General features: G+C 27.4%; 2 protein-coding genes across 2 annotated transcripts; one reads left to right on the top strand and one right to left on the bottom strand.

The window, feature by feature from the left end:
* Positions 1-536: 536 nt before the first annotated feature.
* Positions 537-7,593, bottom strand: LOC135928845 (carbonic anhydrase 7-like). Its single transcript, XM_065465309.1, has 8 exons — positions 7,581-7,593; positions 6,427-6,627; positions 4,912-5,030; positions 4,189-4,284; positions 1,869-1,983; positions 1,681-1,797; positions 1,058-1,131; positions 537-662 (listed from the first exon to the last, which is right to left on the bottom strand). The coding sequence occupies exons 1-8, from the start codon at positions 7,591-7,593 to the stop codon at positions 537-539; spliced, it is 861 nt and encodes a 286-aa protein (XP_065321381.1).
* Positions 7,594-10,143: 2,550 nt separating this feature from the next.
* LOC135928046 (WD repeat domain-containing protein 83-like) lies at positions 10,144-16,137 on the top strand. The gene is made up of 7 exons (XM_065464370.1): positions 10,144-10,280; positions 10,336-10,560; positions 10,605-10,717; positions 13,975-14,105; positions 14,389-14,546; positions 14,953-15,071; positions 15,739-16,137. Exons 1-7 carry the CDS (start codon positions 10,208-10,210, stop codon positions 15,880-15,882), a joined length of 963 nt encoding a protein of 320 aa, XP_065320442.1. The 5' UTR covers positions 10,144-10,207; the 3' UTR covers positions 15,883-16,137.
* Positions 16,138-18,680: the final 2,543 nt, after the last annotated feature.

Raw genomic sequence — 18,680 nt, 5'->3', positions numbered from 1 at the left:
AAAAAATGGTGTGTTTTCTACTAAGTTATAATTGGTTATATAAATTATTTGGGTTATTATAAATAAATGTACAAAATATATATAAAACAATAGGTTTTTTGTTGAAATAGCTGATATTAATTTTATCAGGGTAAAGGGATAAGTCCCAGAAGGAAGAATCACAATAATTTGTTCAATGATAAGAAATTTTAAGGCTTTCTATGTCTAATAAGTGAATTATAACAATTACAAACACAGATTAAGCACAATGATGGGTTATTTTTTATAACGAGCCAAAATCTTTTTCTTAAAATTAATAAGAAAAAAATGATAATGAAAAACAAAACAAGGGATTGAATCGTGATTTAGAATATAAATATTCGATGAATTAAAATTTGATCATTTTATAGTTCAAAAAAAATCTAATAAAATATTTGATATTTTTGTGACAATTTTCCACTAATCATGTTCGGTTCTGTAGAAGGAAAAAAGAGTTGATATTTCTAATGCATTTTTGTGTACGCACTCCCTTCTTAGAATCCTACATTTTTTTTTCTTCAGTGGAACGATTTCCTCACTATTCGACCATTCATGGGCTGTGGATCTCGGAATATGTTGCGCATATGATGGCAGAGACCTTCGTGACTCATATCGCCCGAGTATAGATTAAATAATTCACCGAGCTTTTATTTTTTTTTTAAAAAAATAAGGATTTGGAGTTAAACTAGAGATCCGCAAATCGCCGCCCGGCCCGTACCCGACCCGAACTCAATTTTATAATTAAATAAATTCGGACCGGCTCGGGCGGACAAATAAAAAAAGAAATTCGAGATGGGGCTAAACGGAACAAATTTTTGTGCCGGACCGGACTTGAAAAATTAGTCTCAATGCAGATCACTACAGTAAACTATATAAAGGTTGCCAGATAAGAATTTTTTTTTTGCTAAAGATATAAGTAATATAGAAGTTAATTAGTTTTTTTTTAAAAAAAAAACGCTATTATTTTATATATACATTTTTATAAAATTTAAAAGTTTTAATAAAATTGTTGTTGATTTTATATTAAAGTAGGCCATACATAGATGGTTAGCATTCGCATGCCCAAGTTTTGGTAAAAGGAGGAGGTAGCATCATTTGCGTTAGGTTTTTTCCCTATAAATTTTATTGGAGAACATTAAGTTCACCCAGTGCAAACCTTTAGGCTATGTTACATTTTTTTAAAATAATAATGAGTTCTCACTTTCTTAAGAGTCCGCACAAATTGAACGTTTCAACGCAGCGTTTTAAAACGCGAATGCGAAATAACGTAAACGCAGCTATGTTTAAATTGAAACGTTAATTTTTATTTATTTTTATAAATATGAAATCTCTAAATTTAAAACAAAAAACAAAATGCTGTCCAATTTAAACGAATTCATTTTAAAACGGATTATTTGCGTTTTTAAACGGAAGTAATTGGCTCCGCCTCCTTCATTGCCCCAGCACGTTTGTACGATCCCGGAGCTGATATACTAGATTATTTTTCGAAATTACCATACAGCACCACTATTAAATAACTCTGATGTCTGAAGATATATAAATTTCGTAAAAACGCAAATTATATTTTATCAAATCCCCACCCCACCCCTCTATTCCGGGTAGCCAGATAAATCTTCTAGTAAAAAATTTTAGTGTTTTAAAATATAATAATCATATTCATACCCCTGACCTGAGAACGAGATATTTCGATGGCGTTTTTTAACAATATCCACGTTACCGTTTCCAAGAAAGGCGGTGTTGTTAGGGACCCTGGATAAGTCCAATACTGAGTTAAATCTTCTTACATTTAAAAAAATTATATATTTTTTATTGATGTTATTCCTTAGTTACTAGTTTATAAATTGTAGTACTTGGAAGATATTTGAAAATGTCCAGATCTTGTTTCACCAATTTGTGTTCTCTGTAATTTCTAACGAATTTTAAATTATTGATAATTTTATCGAATTCTTGTCCCTTTTCACCTATCTATAAATTAGAGTTTTATTTTTAGGAAAAAAAAGAGATTTATTATCATATAAAAGCATCAATTGATTAAAAGTATCTAACAATATAAGTATCGACCCGATAATTTTAAACAAGATACAAATAGCCGAGAAAATTAACTTTCCTAAGTTCAAATAAAAAAAAATATATATCAAAGTTTGTGAATATTTATTTTTAAAAAAAAATAAATTTATCTAACAAAATTTCCAAAACCATTAATAAAAAACAATTTTTTTAAAAACGATGTTTTTTAAATTATTTTTTTCCAATTTCTTTTTTTTTTGCTTTTAATTTCAATTTTCAAATAAATTTTAAAAAAATTTTGTAAAAATATTAATTTAAAAAAAAAATAATTAAATTATCTTTCCTTATTTTTAAAAACTTGTTTTTCATTTTTGCAGAGTTGTTAAAAGATACTTTTTAAATGGATCTAGATACAGATACAACGTCTAAAATAATATCTAGATACAGATTATTTAATCAAAAATCTATCTAGATACAGAAACAGATACATTTTTATATCTAGATACAGGATTTAGATACTTGTATCTAGATCCTTTAACAACTCTGCATTTTTGCATCATTTATAATATCAAAAATTAAAATAGTAACAGATAATGAATATATATGAACGTATAAATAAAGTAGTTTGATTTTAATCGGCTCATTTAAAAACATCTAACTCAATATTTTGAAGAAACATTATGAAAGTCTAGAGATTTTGCTCATAGATGGCACATAGTATTGAACATCTATTGGCGGAATCTCAACGCTTAGGCAATATTTTCCTGGCTTTAATGTTGAGTTAGCCGTTTTTAAAAATCGTAACAACACTAAAATAAAGTCTATAATAAAATGGGAACAAAGGGAATATGTATGAAAAATTTTAAAAAATAACAAGTAGAAAGGGTCTAGGATAGCTCTTTGGCTACTAGACTACCATTTGAAGCTGATGTAATTGGCTTTAGTGTAACTCAATATATTAGCCAGAAAAATATTGCCTAATCCTCGAGATTTCGATACTTATATGTCTAGACTTTCGTTCCTTCTATGAGCAAAATCTTCGGGCTTGCGAACTATTTTTCTGGATGAAATATTGAAGTTAGTCGTTTTTTTTAAATAGGCTCAAAACGAGCCGTTTAACAACACTAATTGGCTTTATGTTATATTTTATTTTTTTTAAAAAAAAGAATTATTTATATTTAAATTTAAAAAAAAAAAATAGGAAAAACTTGGAATATGGTTTAGAAAACTACGACATTATTTTTTTACTGCCATCTATATTTATTTTTAGGATTATGTTGGATTATTTGATTATTAATTTGTTCTTTATTTTTATATATTTATGTTTATAATTAGAAATATAATATTTGAATATGTAGCTCTCCTTAACTAGTGTGCCGTTAAAGGGCTCGTTTTGAGCCGATTTTAAACGACTAACTCGACATTTTAGCCAGAAAAATATAGCCTGAGCCTCAAGATTTCGCTATTAGATTGTTTAGACATTCGATGCAGGTATGAGCAAAATTTTTAGGCTTGCGTAATATTCATCTGGATAAGCAGTTTTTAAAAATCTGTCAAATGGAGCCGTTTAACACATTACTACTAACCAGAGTTGTTAAAGGATCTAGATACAAGTATCTATATCCTGTATCTAGATATAAAAATGTGGTATCTGTATCTAGATAGATTTTTGATTAAAATATCTGTATCTAGATATTATTTTAGACGATGTATCTGTGATCCATTTAAAAAGTATCTTTTAACAACTCTGCTCCTAACTAATCTTTTTCTTTAAAATTTTTTATATTGTACCGTAACCATTCAAATTCTGACGAGAGATATTTTATTATATAAACTATATAAATATTTCTTTATGTCTACATTTCTTATTAGCAAATACGTTTCGTTTAAGTAATGAATAACCTTTTTTAAATACTAGACATAATCATAATGGTGCTCTACATGGCACCATGACACTATATTATTTTTTTTTTAATATACGCGTTATCCCTCATTCATAGTTAACCGCTAATTCACGGCAAAGAAGGCAATTTGTAGAAATCGCGAAATCTCGCTAACTTGTTATTATACGGCTTTAAATTCATATCATAATATAGAAATCGGTCTTAAGATTACTCCGAATTTGTAAAATTGAATGATAGATGCTGAAAATTAAGTTCATACCTTTATGAAAACGCCAACTACTGCTAAACCTTGATAATAATTGCTGGCCTCTTCTATAGTTTCTGACTCTGTATGATTCCAATGAACGTAGTGCATCTGAAGAAGAAGAAAAAAAACAAAATAACCGTATATATATGTCGTATTTGGGATACGAAATTCATTGGGATTTAGTGATCCATCAATTTTGAATCATTTATATAAAGTAATTTTTTAAATCCAGAAAATGCCCGCACTATGAATTTTAAACAATTTTGTGTAGAACTATAAAAATACTTTAAATATGTATCCCTTTTTATATAAATTTTTTATAAAAAAATACTCAAAGGTTTATGGGCAAAGATTATTTGAAATTTTTTATAAAGGTATTTTATACATGATGGAATACTTTTCAGGATCAAATAAGATTTTTAAAATTTTTAAAATATGGCCTTTGTAAAAATGATGTAAAATTGAGAAATTCTGAATACATATGGATTCCATATCCCAATACGACACATATGTATATATATATTATAGGGCAAATGTGTGTAAGCAATATGTGCTATATCTTATCAAATTGTCTGAATTTAAAGGGTAAGATCATGCACAAAACTCCTATCATAAGGTACATTGCCAGCATAATGATATTATAACATTATATTCCTTATGATGGGCGTTTACTCCGAGAAGTAAGCCCTAATCATCTCAGTTATGCCCAAAAATATTTTGCATAATTAATATAACCTCCGCATCGTAAGACTTTCCATTGATTCGGTGTTCTGAGCCCTTGCCATTTTCGTAACCCCAATGAAAGTGGAAATGATGCAGTTGATATTTATTGAGCAATGGACCCCCGGCTATTTCTGTCAATAACAACAAAAGTTTAATTAATCCATATAAGATAATGAAAATTTTTTTTTATTAATTGCCAGAGTTGTTAAAAGATACTTTTTAAATGGATCTAGATACAGATACAACGTCTAAAATAATATCTAGATACAGATTATTTAATCAAAAATCTCTCTAGATACAGATACAGATACCACATTTTTATATCTAGATACAGGATCTAGATACTTGTATCTAGATCCTTTAACAACTCTGTTAATTACAAATAATTTTCCATATTTATAAAGATATTTTTTAACAGAATTATCTGGAAGAACACCCCTATCCCCCCCTACAACTCATTTTAATAAAGACGGAAATGGTTTTTCAAAATATATTTACCAATATTAATATTATTTAAGTTAAACGTACCTTGGAATAGGCTCTCAACTAAAAAAAAAAAAATTACTAAAATAATAGATGGATCATAACTTGGGATCCATTTTTTCTTTCAAATTTTCGCTAGAAAATATAATTTTTATGATATTTATTCCACAAGGTGGCGCACATGTAATACGATAACTATATGGGGGATAAGGATGTGTTAAAAAGAATCAATTGTAAATTCCCTTTTAAAATATAAAAATTGAGTTTTTTTTCCCCCCTTGGCAAAAGCTTGTGTATTATAAATAAGATTTTATTTTATATGAACGCCGTTGCTGTGCCTAAAATAATATTTGCCTGGATTGTTCTTGTAATGAAATAATCTCGGAATTATTCTTAAAGGAATTAATTTCAAATATTATTATTTTTAATATAAAAAAAAACAACGTAAAATAAATTATATTCAAATGTATTTTAAAGAGTATAGAAAAAGGCACCTCTAAGATAGTAACTAGATACATATCAGAATATATAAATTTATCCAGATAACGATGCTACATATTCGTATCTTGATATACAAAGGTTTTTTATCTCATTATTTTTAAATATGCTACATATTCGTAACGAATTATTTTTTATTGTGTTTAATATACCTTTTCATTTTAGATAATGAAGGTTTAAGGCGATCGTGTGATATATTAAATTAAACTTTTGTATTGTGTAAATTGGATATAGAAAACGTTATTTTATATGATATATATTTACATAAAAAGAGATCTTATATTATAAAATACAATCAGTTTACCTTTTACATTATAAAATTTGTTATTTCAATAGTTAACAATAAAAGACTTTGTTCACATTCCAAAATATTATTACAATACTACCGACGACAAGAGAGACTACTATCAAGTCCATTCTCAGGGCAAGAGTTTCCCCGCTTGTCATTAAAATACATTTTTTTTGAAAATTTTCCCAACCCTTAAAATATATAGGATTTATATATAAAGTAGAAAATTTTATGAGCAAGATATTAAAAAATTATACCTAGATCCTTGATAATAGGGTTCACTTTCAACGTCGTTCCGTCATTCAGAATGTCGAAATTGCGAAGTTTTCTGTAGGAAAACGTCAAAGGATTCTCCTTGTCCAAGTAAGGATCGTATTGAGCCTTATTGGTGATTATGTTGATTGGGGACTGGAATCTACCGTTAGATAGGGGGTAGCGTTTTTCCCACATAGTTTCACCTTTAAAAAAAAAATTATTAGTTATATTTTCATACTAGAAAAAAAAAGGTTTTATTTTCAAATTTATAGATTTAATTTAGCATAAAATAATAAAATATAATGATCATAAAAATTAGCCATATATCATAAAAAAAAATTGGTTTTTTTATAGGGTCTATTAAAATATTATGACTGAATTTTCTCAATCCTGCACTGAAACACACGTGACTAGTCTAGATTTTGAAAAATTTTCGTAACTTTAAACGGTTAGTCTTTCCTTATAGTTATATAAGTTTTCAAACTTTAAAAAAAAATACAAATTTTGGACACATTTATTTATAAATTACTATAGACCTTTAGGCCCGGTCCGATAGAAAGATCTAAAAAAGTCAAAGGCCTGGATTAAAAAATAGGAAAAAAAATGCTAACCCAGAGCTCTAAACACATGTTTTTAAATAAGCTCGTGGGTTTTTCCCCCGCCATATTATTTGACAAAATAATACCTCACTAGATTAATAATAAATTTTGACAAAGGATATTCTCCTTATTAGATAAATGGTGACGTTGGTAGTTAGGACGCCATTTTTTATGGAGAAAATGATTATTGTAGCGAATTCTATATATATTTTGTAATTATCTTAAGTAACAGCGATTAGCGTTGTTAAACGGCTAGAATTTTTTAAAAAAATGTCTAATTCAATATTTTTAGTCAAAAAAATAAGTAAGAGATTTCGTTAATAGATTCGCAAGCCATTCTGCTATCTATGAGCAAGATGCCCATGCTGGCATAACATCTTTGGTTAAAATATCCGGTTAGCCGTTTAACCACCAATCGCGATAGTGTGTAGTTTTTTTTCCGGTTTTTTATGCATTCAAGACTTAACATTATTTTTTTCAGCAAATATTTTAATATGAGTATTGATACTTACTACGGTGTATTGAATGTAGCGCACTTCCAGAGAATTTTTTTTTACCATTACCACTCATGAACAAGGAACATAGATTTTTCCCCAAAAGTATAAACTTGGAATTAGAATAATAACGAATGCTATTCACTTTTGGATTCGAGGCAAATTCTAAGTGATATCATCTGCAGATAGTGATTGAGAAATATTTCTTCATCTCTAAAAAATAGTAAATAAAAATTCAGTATTTTTAGAATAGTTTATTCTATATATTTTTAAATGTATAATTATTTACATAAAATTTTTTTTTAAATAACACTTTTAAAGATATAAACGATAATTTATTTCTTTTATAATTTAAAATTTACAGCTCGTATTTTATCTTTTACCCATTTTTATAAAAATACAATATTAAATTTTTTTCTAACACCACAAGATCTTGTCCTTACTTTTATATGATTCATTTTTTTAAATATGGTAGACAAGTCATCTACTTCCGGAAAGTTTCCGCCTTACCTGCTTCTTAAAATTTAAAAGGGGATTAAGAAAACGATTTCCCCTACACATAGAAACCGTAAAGTAAAATAGCAATAATTTAAAAGACTTAATGCTAAAATAATCATAGTTTTAAAAATCAAAAAATGAGCTTAAGTAGCATTTTTATCGCCGATATATCTTTTTATGATGATATCAATGCAATGCATCTCTCCAGTTATTTAAACCGAAATTCCATGTTTACATCTAAATAGTTTAACATATGATACTATTAAAATAGAAGACTAACCATTATAATTTCAAAATCGTCAAATCAGAATAGTTGATTCTTTTAGATCATAGTATTTTTAATTTAAAAATATTTGATTTGACCCAAAACTGAGTAGTTAAAATAGTTTAATATTTTCCTTTGTGGTAAATAATAGCAGGCTGATTCAAGAAAAAAATTGAACTTAATCGAAATAGTAAAAACCAGACTTTTTGACAACGAAATATTTGATTTGACACAAAATTGAGTAGTTAAAATAGTTTAATATTTTCCTTAGCGGTAAATAATAGCAGGCTGATTCAAGAAAAAAAATTGAACTTAATCGAAATAGTAAAAACCAGACTTTTTGACAACGAAATATTTGATTTGACACAAAATTGAGTAGTTAAAATAGTTTAATATATTCCTTAGTGGTAAATAATAGCAGGCTGATTTACTTAATCGAAATAGTAAAAATTAGATTTTGACAACGCTTGAACTGAGCTTTATAATTATTTAAAATAATATATTTAATTCATTTTAAGGGAAGATGTGGGTTTAAGAATACAGAAGGGATAATTTTTTGGTCTAGAATTATATTTAAAAAAATTAAATCCCTACCAATGACATATATATTACCTAGACTGAAGCTTTATTCATTAAAATGTATTTTTAAGCGTCGTTAAAAGCAAATCAGCTGAACCCGCCATCTTGGTAACACATATAGTAATTATTCTCATGTTAAAAACTACTATTAATTTGATAACTTGCTTTCTTATTATCTCGAGGATCCGGTAATTCTTTAATAAAGTTTGCATCAGATATAGGAATAAATTAGGCCCTCGTTTAAAATTTTAATAATGATTAGTGTAACCAAAATGGCGTCTCGTCTCCAGCTGGTTTGCATTTATGTACACTTTTAATGAATGAATTGTCAGTCTAGGTATTATATATGTCATTGATCCCTACACACTACAGACTATCCTAATATTTGGCGGCGCCTACGAGAAAAGCAAAATTTTAGATTCAAAAAATAATTATAAATAAATGTTTTGAAAATAATAATTTAACTTATCTATTAATCATCCCTCCTAGATGTAGGTATAATAACTGAATATAATTTAATATTTAGGAATAATTTTATTTTATTTATTATATTAATTTTAAAAGAATATTCTACAATTTCATAAAAGGTTGGGAAGCACTATTTCGGATATATCTTATATTGTTTTTTGTCTTATAGTATTTCGCAATATGTATTTTTTTCATTAAGAACTGGATAATATTTTTAAATGATTAAACTTATTATTTCGAGAAGTGTTTTCTCTAGACTGGGTCGAATTATATGTTTTTGAAAATTATCGTCAAGATTTGTGATATCCCACTCGTTCTTTCTCAATCCCTTATTAAAAGAGTTGTTTTTATAGAATGAAAGCCTATCTAAATTTTATAATATTCAGTTGTTCTAGGGGTTCAGAAATGATTTGTTTTTATAATAAAAACGGTTGTAATATTAAATATATTAAAAAATATTTAGAATTCTATAATTAATTATAAAAATTAGTAAAAACCAAAAATAATCTAATAATTCCTTGAATAATCAAATAGTGGCTATTGAAAAAAAACCTAAAAAAAATATAGACAGGAACATTGCAATTTAATATGACAAAAAATTATAATTCTTCTAAAGATGGATGTTGCCTAGTGATGCAAATATACCAATCCCACGAACAAATCAGAATTAGTTTATATGTCACCAATTAATGAAAAAAATGAAAAATTTTTTATATACAATTAATTATATTTCAACTTTATTTGATTCTGATTATAGTTACTTATAAATTATATGTCCATGTGTGATTGACATCTATCATATATTAGGTATTATGTATTACAACACCATAGAATTTTTCAACAATTATATTTTTTAAATTGGCATATACTTTGAAAAATAATGACTGCCCCTGATAAATTGTTTACATCTATCGAGTGTCAACAAGGATTAGTTAGAGCTGTTAGATATAGTGGTAAGATTAATATTATTTTATGAAATCACTAATTATTAAAGTGATTTTTGAACAGCTGATGGTAATTATTGTTTAACTTCTGGTAGTGATAAAACTATTGCATTATGGAATCCTTACAAGAATTTAAAAATTAAAACTTATGAAGGCCAGGGTTTTGAATCACTAGATGTTCGAGCGTCTCAAGATAATAGTAAATTTGCGTGCTGTGGAATGGATAAAAACGTTAGATGTATTGATGTAGCAACAGGAAAAGTGTTAAGAAAATTTAGAGGGCATGCAGGTTTTGATAAATATAATGTATCTAACTAAATCTTTAAATTTTAGGGAGAGTAAACTGTGTTACATTTAATGATGATTCTTCTGTTTTACTATCTGGTTCAATTGATTCTTCTGTCAGAATATGGGATATTAAGAGCTATAATAAATCTGAGATCCAAGTTAAATATATTCTTATATTCGCTTAATAATTCAAACAAAATATAAGAATATAATCTTTATATATAATTTTATCTGGAATTTATTTTAGTGCCCCATACCTCTAAAGTTGAGAATTGTAATTTAAATTTGTTATTTTTCCCAAAAATATTTATTCTAAAATATCAACTTACATACTATTTTGTAGCCCTTAAAATTCTATGTAATAATGAGTATCCAATGTTCAATATTTGATATTAACTCACAATTTTGGGAAACCAACTTTTAAGTCTGGTATATAATTCTTTTAAATTGTTTAAATTTAATCTTTTTATATTTAGCAGTATTAAAAATTTCCAATCATTTAGCTGATAAAACAATGGAAAAATTCTAATATACTAACCCTTTCTTGATCAATTATTATACTAGTTTTTTTTTTTATTATTTTCTTACTTAATTTTTAGCTTTGAACTCCATTTCAATTTTCTTAAATGGTCCAAGCTAGTGGCAACAGTCAAATGGATGATTTTTTTTCTTTTGAAATAGTTGGAAAATTTTATTTTTTAATTACATCATTTTTTTTAACATATTCAGGCATCATCATATAATATATGTTCACATAATGCTTTCATATTGTTTTGTTTGAGATTACATTTTTTTCTCTAATTTTCTTCTTATTTTTGTTAGGAATCAGCCCAAATCTTTCATTGATACATTTTTCATATCTAGTGATGAGCAGTATGGGTGGGGTTGGTTTGAATTCTTCAATGTCATGGTATTACTTAAATTGAGAACAATAATCATGTAAAACTATTAATAAAAATATTATTATAAATTAAAAATATAACATATATCTGTTTATTCATTAATTTATCATCGATAAATTACTTGATACACCCTACCCCCCCCCCCCCCCCACCCTCCTCCCCTTTAATTCTACTATCATACTAAACTTTCACGCAAAAAATAAGATAAATTTAGAGGAGATTGTGTACTATCATATAATCAAAAAGATTTTGACTCTCAATTTAATAACAGTTACCTATTGTAGACATATCGAAATTGCTATATACCTATATTATTTAAAAAGGGAATACTACAAATAAATATTTTATTAGAAAGGAGTTTTATGAAAGTTTTTTTAATGAAAAATATTTATGCCAAGATCTAAAAATTTAGTAAATAACAAAAAAGAAATCTTAGGATCCTTTTAAAATCAAGTCTACTATGTCATATTTTATTGATTTCATTAGATTTTCAGTTATTATTTTGCTTTTCTGGACATGATACTTTTTTCTATATTCGTTTTCAGCACTTTTATATGTTTCTACTGTAAATACATCATATTATTTTCATAATTTTTATTTTCGGAGTTGGCTTGAATTTTCAGATTGAACTTGGATGGTTGGAGTGAAGTTTAATAAGATTGTTCATACAATATATATTTGAATAAATGTTGAATCGGAGTAGATCCTATGCCAGGTGATGATATTGAAATTTGGGTTGGATGGAACAGGTTGATCCACAAACAATATTATGCCAAAATAAAATTAAAATTTGCAATTATTTTTAGACATAGTGCTATCTATATTGATATTTTTTTACTTAAAAAAAATGAATAATGGCTATCGATTTGCTTAATTATACAGCTCTATATTATAATTCCTAGTGAGTTGAGAAGGAGGATTAGAATTTTTTTTAAGATACCGGTTTGACCATCTGAAATACCCAGCAATTGCAGAAACTTATTACACACTTTATATATAATATATAAAAAATTTAAAGCTACTATTTAATTATCAGACCAAACCTCATATGTATTAAATTTCAATCCAACCTTCTAATGATGACCTTTTTTTTTCCAACTATTTATTTTTAATATTTGTGTACTCATACTCCTTATCAAATATGATATCCGAAGTTTTGTCTTATCTTTCTATATTTTACATTTTAACAAAAATATTAATATAAATATATCAGAATTCCCTAAGAAACAAAAACCATATTATTATTTTTTAAACCTTAAACTTATCATGACACCTAGTGATGTTAATAAGCCCGGTCGATTTTTCAGAACGGACCACTTAAGATTTTAGCTAAACTAGTCATTCATGTTATGCATCGAGACTTGGCAAGTAGATGTCAGAGTATTTCTGCTTGCTATATTGCAAAATCTTCAGGCTTACATGAGGTTATCTTGGTTACTGAAGTATTTTGAGAACGAGTCGTAGACATTATTGTTTAATTTATCGTTTTATTAATATCATGAAATTATTTTACAAAAAGAAAAATCAGATATATATAAACTATAAAAAAATCAACATTATTTTAAACATAAAAAGGATTAATAAAGATTTTCAAAATTATTTTACAGGAAAAAATAAAGTATCCCTAAACTATAAAAAATTCGTCCCTTTTATAGGGAAAATAAAAGGCGCAATTATAAATTAAAATTAAATTGGCGCAAAGTGAAAAAAAGAACGTTTTTGTGGAATCGAGTTGTGTTAGTTTTATCGTACATAATTGGGGATAAAACCTACCCCCCTAAACTTCCCGAAACTCAAAATATACCTTGGGATGCAGGGTGGTCTCCCGGACCCAACGGTCTAACTCATATTTTCGGATCACCTTACTGAGGACTCCTAAAGTAAGAAATCCAGTAAAGTGAGAGAAAACACAAAAGCCATATGTGTTAATCTCACTGTGTTTAACTTAAAACAAAAATTACCAAAAAAAAGAAAAACATTTTTTTAACTTTCATTTTATGGTACACAAAGGAGATGGATAAAAAAAAACTTTAATTAATTTTAACATAAACAAAAGAGGGGGATAAAAAAACTTTTACATCTTACACATAATAAAAGAGGGGGTTTAAAGAAAAACTTTTTTTTATCTTTAACAGTTACAATCTTGATCGAGCCGTTTTTTTAAATAGACCCGAATCTATACCTACAAAAATACTATTCGAATCTATTAAAATTCGTTTAAATCGAATAATTCGTTATTCGTTTAAGAATAATTCGTTATTCGTTTAAATAGAATAATTCGTTATTCGTATTCGTTATTGAATAATTCATTATACTTATTCGTACCGAATCGAATAACAAATAATTCGTTTTAGGTATACCCGAATCGGACAAACACTATCATGAACCTTTTTATTTTGAGCACCACCGTTAATCGAATCGCTCAAGTTGTTAAAAAGGGAACGTTCAATTGATTTAAAATTGAAATTATCTAATTATTATCTCCAAATTTATTTTTTTAAATATATATATAGATACTCAAAGAGGCCCGCGATAGCGTAACGGCCATAAAAGTGAGCCGTTACGAAATTTTTACCGCCTCCGCTGACGGTTGTCTACGTCGTTACGATATAAGGAACGGTCGGGTAGAAACCGATTCCTTAAGGTTAGTTAAAAAAAAACTAAAGATTTAAAAAAGATAAACCCAATAATTCTCTCTCTCTCCATTTATAAAAATTAAAAGAGAAATATTGATTAGGAATTTTTTTGGTAATTTTAGCAAATATTACGCCTCTTTTCGTCTAGAATTTTCTTAATTAATAGAGAAGAAAAGAAGAGAAGAGAAGAAGGAAAGGAAATTCAAGAATTTTACAAAATATCTAGAATTTTTTTTTAATATCCCACAATAATCGCCCATACCCTAACAATTTTATTCTCCCTGAAATTAGCGTTCAAGGTATTTCCAGCATCGACCACACCAACAAAACGGACGTAAAGGGCGAAAATTTCAAGTGCGTTTTGGTGTCCGTCCTGGAAGGAAAACATTTCTTGATAGATACGACCGACGGAAAATTGTTGGCGGAGTACTTTACCCACGGAAAGGAAGGTGATTTCGCTTCGAGAATAACATAATTATTGTTCATCGAACTAGCTACTTATGTTAGATGATATTTGACCCTTTCTTATGTATTCATGCTTAGCTACCTTCCTCTATCCCCCCCACCCTCCCAAGAAGTTGAGTTGGGATTAAAATCAGATTTAAAATAAAGTTTACGATTAGGTTTAAAGCTAAATAATAACATGAAGTTGATATGGGCAAGAAAATAAAATTGAAAGGGAATGGTGATATATTATATAATATACATATATCTGCTTGATTATTATAGAGTTCTAACTCCACTCACATCAATTTTTACAGGAGTGAGTGTTTTTTTAAAGAAAAACATCTCTCTCTCTCTGGCGAAAACGATAATTAGTTATTATTCTTATTAATAATAATAAAAAAAAATTAGATTCTAAAGCAGTTCCTAAGGGCTCTCAATTTCAGATAGATAATTGTTTGAGCTTCGACGATGAATTAGCTTTTTCGGGCAGCCAAGAAGGCTACGTTTATTGCTGGGATCTTTTGGAAGTAAATCCTTTACACTAATAAAATTTTGAGCAGAGCTTGAAACTGAAACCCTCGAAGCGACATTAAATCTGAGTATCCGAACCGATTAAAAAAAATTATTTATATTCAGAATCATTACTTTCCTTATAAGGTCTATGCTTAAACTAAGATTTTGATACCATTTTTTTTCTTTTCCGGATTATCAAATTTATACTCATTTAAAAGGCCATGATAAGGTGCAAGGACTCTATTTGTAATGATCTCGTGATCGAATGATTCCCATGAGATATAGGAAATTCTCTTATTAATATCAGAGAGCTGTAGACCCTGGCCCGGCCATTTTAATTTTTTTTAGATATACCCGGGCCGTTATTTTATATCGCCATTTTTAGCTATGAGAATAAAAAAAATACACGTAATATAATTTTTAAAAAAAACCGGATTGGTCCAAAAAGGATCTGAGCCGTGCCTGAAATTATAATACTCGGGCCGGACTGGAAATAATTTTTTTTTTTAAAAACTGGACCGGACCATGAAAATAGTATCACTATCTCTTCAGGTCTCTGATTAATATAAGGTTATTGTGCATGCCCAATTTTTTAAATTGATGTTAAATATTCTCAATTGCTTGAATCTTATGAAATATTGGCTAAACTTTATATTTACTTTTTTTTTATTCTCCTTTAAGTCGACACTGAAAGCTAAACTGGATCACGGGGCAACAGATAATTTTAAGGCAAATAAGGTCGTAGCCTCCCTTTCGGCTCATCCCACCAAAAACCATTTACTGACAGCTTCGAGCAATTCTATCTATCTATGGACTACGGAATAATAATTATTGTTTTTGTATTTAAGATTTCAGAATTAGCGACGATTAAAGTTCATGTAAAATTTACTACTTTGAAGGAAAATTTCGGAAAATCCACCTTTTTTTTAAAAAAAAACTATCTGAATTGAATCATTAAAATGTAATTTTATATTATGTATTTATAGACTCGGCTTAATTCTATCTAATGTCGTTAAACGGCAACTCAGTATTTTAGCCAGAAAAATATTGCCTAACCCTCAAGATTTTGTTAATAGATGTCCAAACCTTTGTTTCCTTCTACAAACAAAATCTTCAGGCTCGCGTAATATTATTCTAGATGAAATATTGAGTTAGCCGTTTAACAACATTAATTTTATCTAATCATGAAGGGCTTGTCTAATTTTAATTGGATTATATTTTAATTTTATGAAAAAAAAAATAGCTATTTTATTTTTTATATTGTGAGTAAATTCTCAATATATAAAGTTTAAAGTTCTCCAATAGTAAATTTGATAATTTTAATATCAACCAATTAGTGTCGTTATAAACGGCTAACTCCGTATTTAGCCATAAAAATATTTGCCGATATCTTGAGATTTCGCTAATAGATGTCCAAACCTCGTAATATTATTCTAGGTGAAATATTGAGTTAGCCGTTTAACAACATTAATTTTATCTAATCATGAAGGGCTTGTCTAATTTTAATTGGATTATATTTTAATTTTATGAAAAAAAAAATAGCTATTTTATTTTTTATATTGTGAGTAAATTCTCAATATATAAAGTTTAAAGTTCTCCAATAGTAAATTTGATAATTTTAATATCAACCAATTAGTGTCGTTATAAACGGCTAACTCCGTATTTAGCCAGAAAAATATTTGCCGATATCTTGAGATTTCGCTAATAGATGTCCAAACCTTTTGTGTGCCATCCACGGAGCAAAATATTCAGACTTTGTGCAATTTTTTTCTGAAATAATATATTGAGTTAGCCGTTTTTTTATAAAATTCGGCTCAAATCGAGTCCTTTAACAACACTATCCACAATATAAGGTGATAGTAAATTTTAAAAACATGTGTTAAATATTTATGAATATTAGTTCGCTCATAATTTTTATGATGATAATAAGTGCTATAAAAGTTATATTAATAATTTAAAGTTCCTTTTTTTTAAGTTACTGTCCGAAAAATGTAACTTCCTTACCTTACTCGTTACTTTCTAAAAAAAAATGAAACGCGATATATCTCCTTTTGCAAAAAAATTGCTTCTATTGGATAGTAAATCTTAAAAACAAATGTTAAATATTTATGAATATTAGTTTGCTCATAATTTTTATGATTATAATAAGTGCTATAAAAGTTATATTAATAATTTAAAGTTCCTTTTTTTAAGTTACTGTCCGAAAAATGTAACTTCCTTACCTTACTCGTTACTTTCTAAAAAAATGAAACGCGGTTTATCTCCTTTTTCAAAAAAATTGCTTCTATCGTTATTTATTTAAAATGCCATTGCGATATTATATTATTTCGTTATCAAAAATGTATATAAAAAATTTATGATTAATTATAATCAATTTTTTGGGCCATTTTTATTGTTTTACAAAAAATTTGGTCAGATAAACGGGGAATGTTTAACATTTAACACATCTGTTTTTCTTTGTGGTAATGATACGTTCAAACTGATGACGAGTTATATTTATTCAAATTTATTTTTTATTGTGGTAAATTAATTAATAAAATTAATTTTCCTAGAGGATAAAACGTTTAAAATCCCTAAACACTACTCATTAGAATTGCTAATCAAGCTTCAATTTTGCTGCAAAAGTCAATTCCTTTATCAATTAAATTTTATCTTTTTTTTTAATTTTTCATTATTTTCTATTGAAAATTTAGGTGTTTGTCAAGAGGTGATTATGTCATTTACTAACATTTAATTTAGAGACAGCAAATAATTATAGACAATTCTGTAGCAAATATGATATACATAGAATAAGATTTTTTGCGAAGATAAAAACCAGTGAAATAATTTATTACAATACGATGTGACACCCTTGGACTGTTCGCAAGAAGAATAATATATTCTTTGCATAAGACTTAAAAAAAAATATTTAATTATTCATGTAATTTATTTTATCTAGAGAAAGCTGTCGTTATTTTTGTTTAGCCGTAAGAAAACCAATTCCAATTTGTTATTTGTAATATCTCTATATGTTTTTGATGATAATTTCACCGTATCAACTGGATAAAGTCCAGATAACAGGAAAGGTGAATTGGTATCATCTTTAAAATAGGAGGAATGAGAACGAAATATAAAAATGTTGTTTACCTATTTTTGAGCTTTCATAATAGAAGTTTTAGTTCGAAAACAATTGTAATTCCCGTACAACTTGAATGCAATCCGTGAGTCCCTAACTGAATATTTCTGAGTTCGGACAGGCTTAAAATTATTCTTTTAAATATTAGGTCACCATTATTTATATAACTTCTTCTCACTTCTACACATCGATCTATCATGTTTTCATAACTCCCGCTGAACAGAATCACATATAAAAAAACAATATCCTAATATATACGATTTTAATTTGAGTGATGTGAAGTATAGATGGTATGAAGTCGTAATTATTTTAAAAAGGAACTATTGAATATCCCCTAGAATTTTGAGGTAGCATCAAGTAGAGACTGCAGTATTCAATCTATTGTTAAAGGTTATATCACTAAATATTATTAACATGTTTGTTACAGCGATATGTAAAGATAATTTTGCCTTCTATTTAAAAATATATATCGGGAAATTCTCTATAAGTAAAGGAATGCTAATTTTTG

Source organism: Gordionus sp. m RMFG-2023, chromosome 4 (genome assembly GCF_954871325.1).
Source record: "Gordionus sp. m RMFG-2023 chromosome 4, tfGorSpeb1-WG-v2, whole genome shotgun sequence".
In the NCBI taxonomy this organism is placed as follows: Eukaryota; Metazoa; Nematomorpha; class Gordioida; order Chordodea; family Parachordodidae; genus Gordionus; species Gordionus sp. m RMFG-2023.
This window is presented reverse-complemented; position numbering and strand designations above follow the sequence as displayed.

Coding starts and splice junctions, on each gene's coding strand:
- LOC135928845 (XM_065465309.1), bottom strand. Junction 1,984..4,188: donor TAGTTGGCGTTTTCATAAAG/GTATGAACTTAA, acceptor TCTAATTTATAG/ATAGGTGAAAAGGGACAAGA. Junction 663..1,057: donor TGCGAATGCTAACCATCTAT/GTATGGCCTACT, acceptor AAAAAATAAAAG/CTCGGTGAATTATTTAATCT.
- LOC135928046 (XM_065464370.1), top strand. CDS start 10,208: ATGACTGCCCCTGATAAATTGTTTACATCTATCGAGTGTCAACAAGGA. Junction 10,561..10,604: donor AAAATTTAGAGGGCATGCAG/GTTTTGATAAAT, acceptor TTTAAATTTTAG/GGAGAGTAAACTGTGTTACA. Junction 10,718..13,974: donor ATAATAAATCTGAGATCCAA/GTTAAATATATT, acceptor ATATATATATAG/ATACTCAAAGAGGCCCGCGA.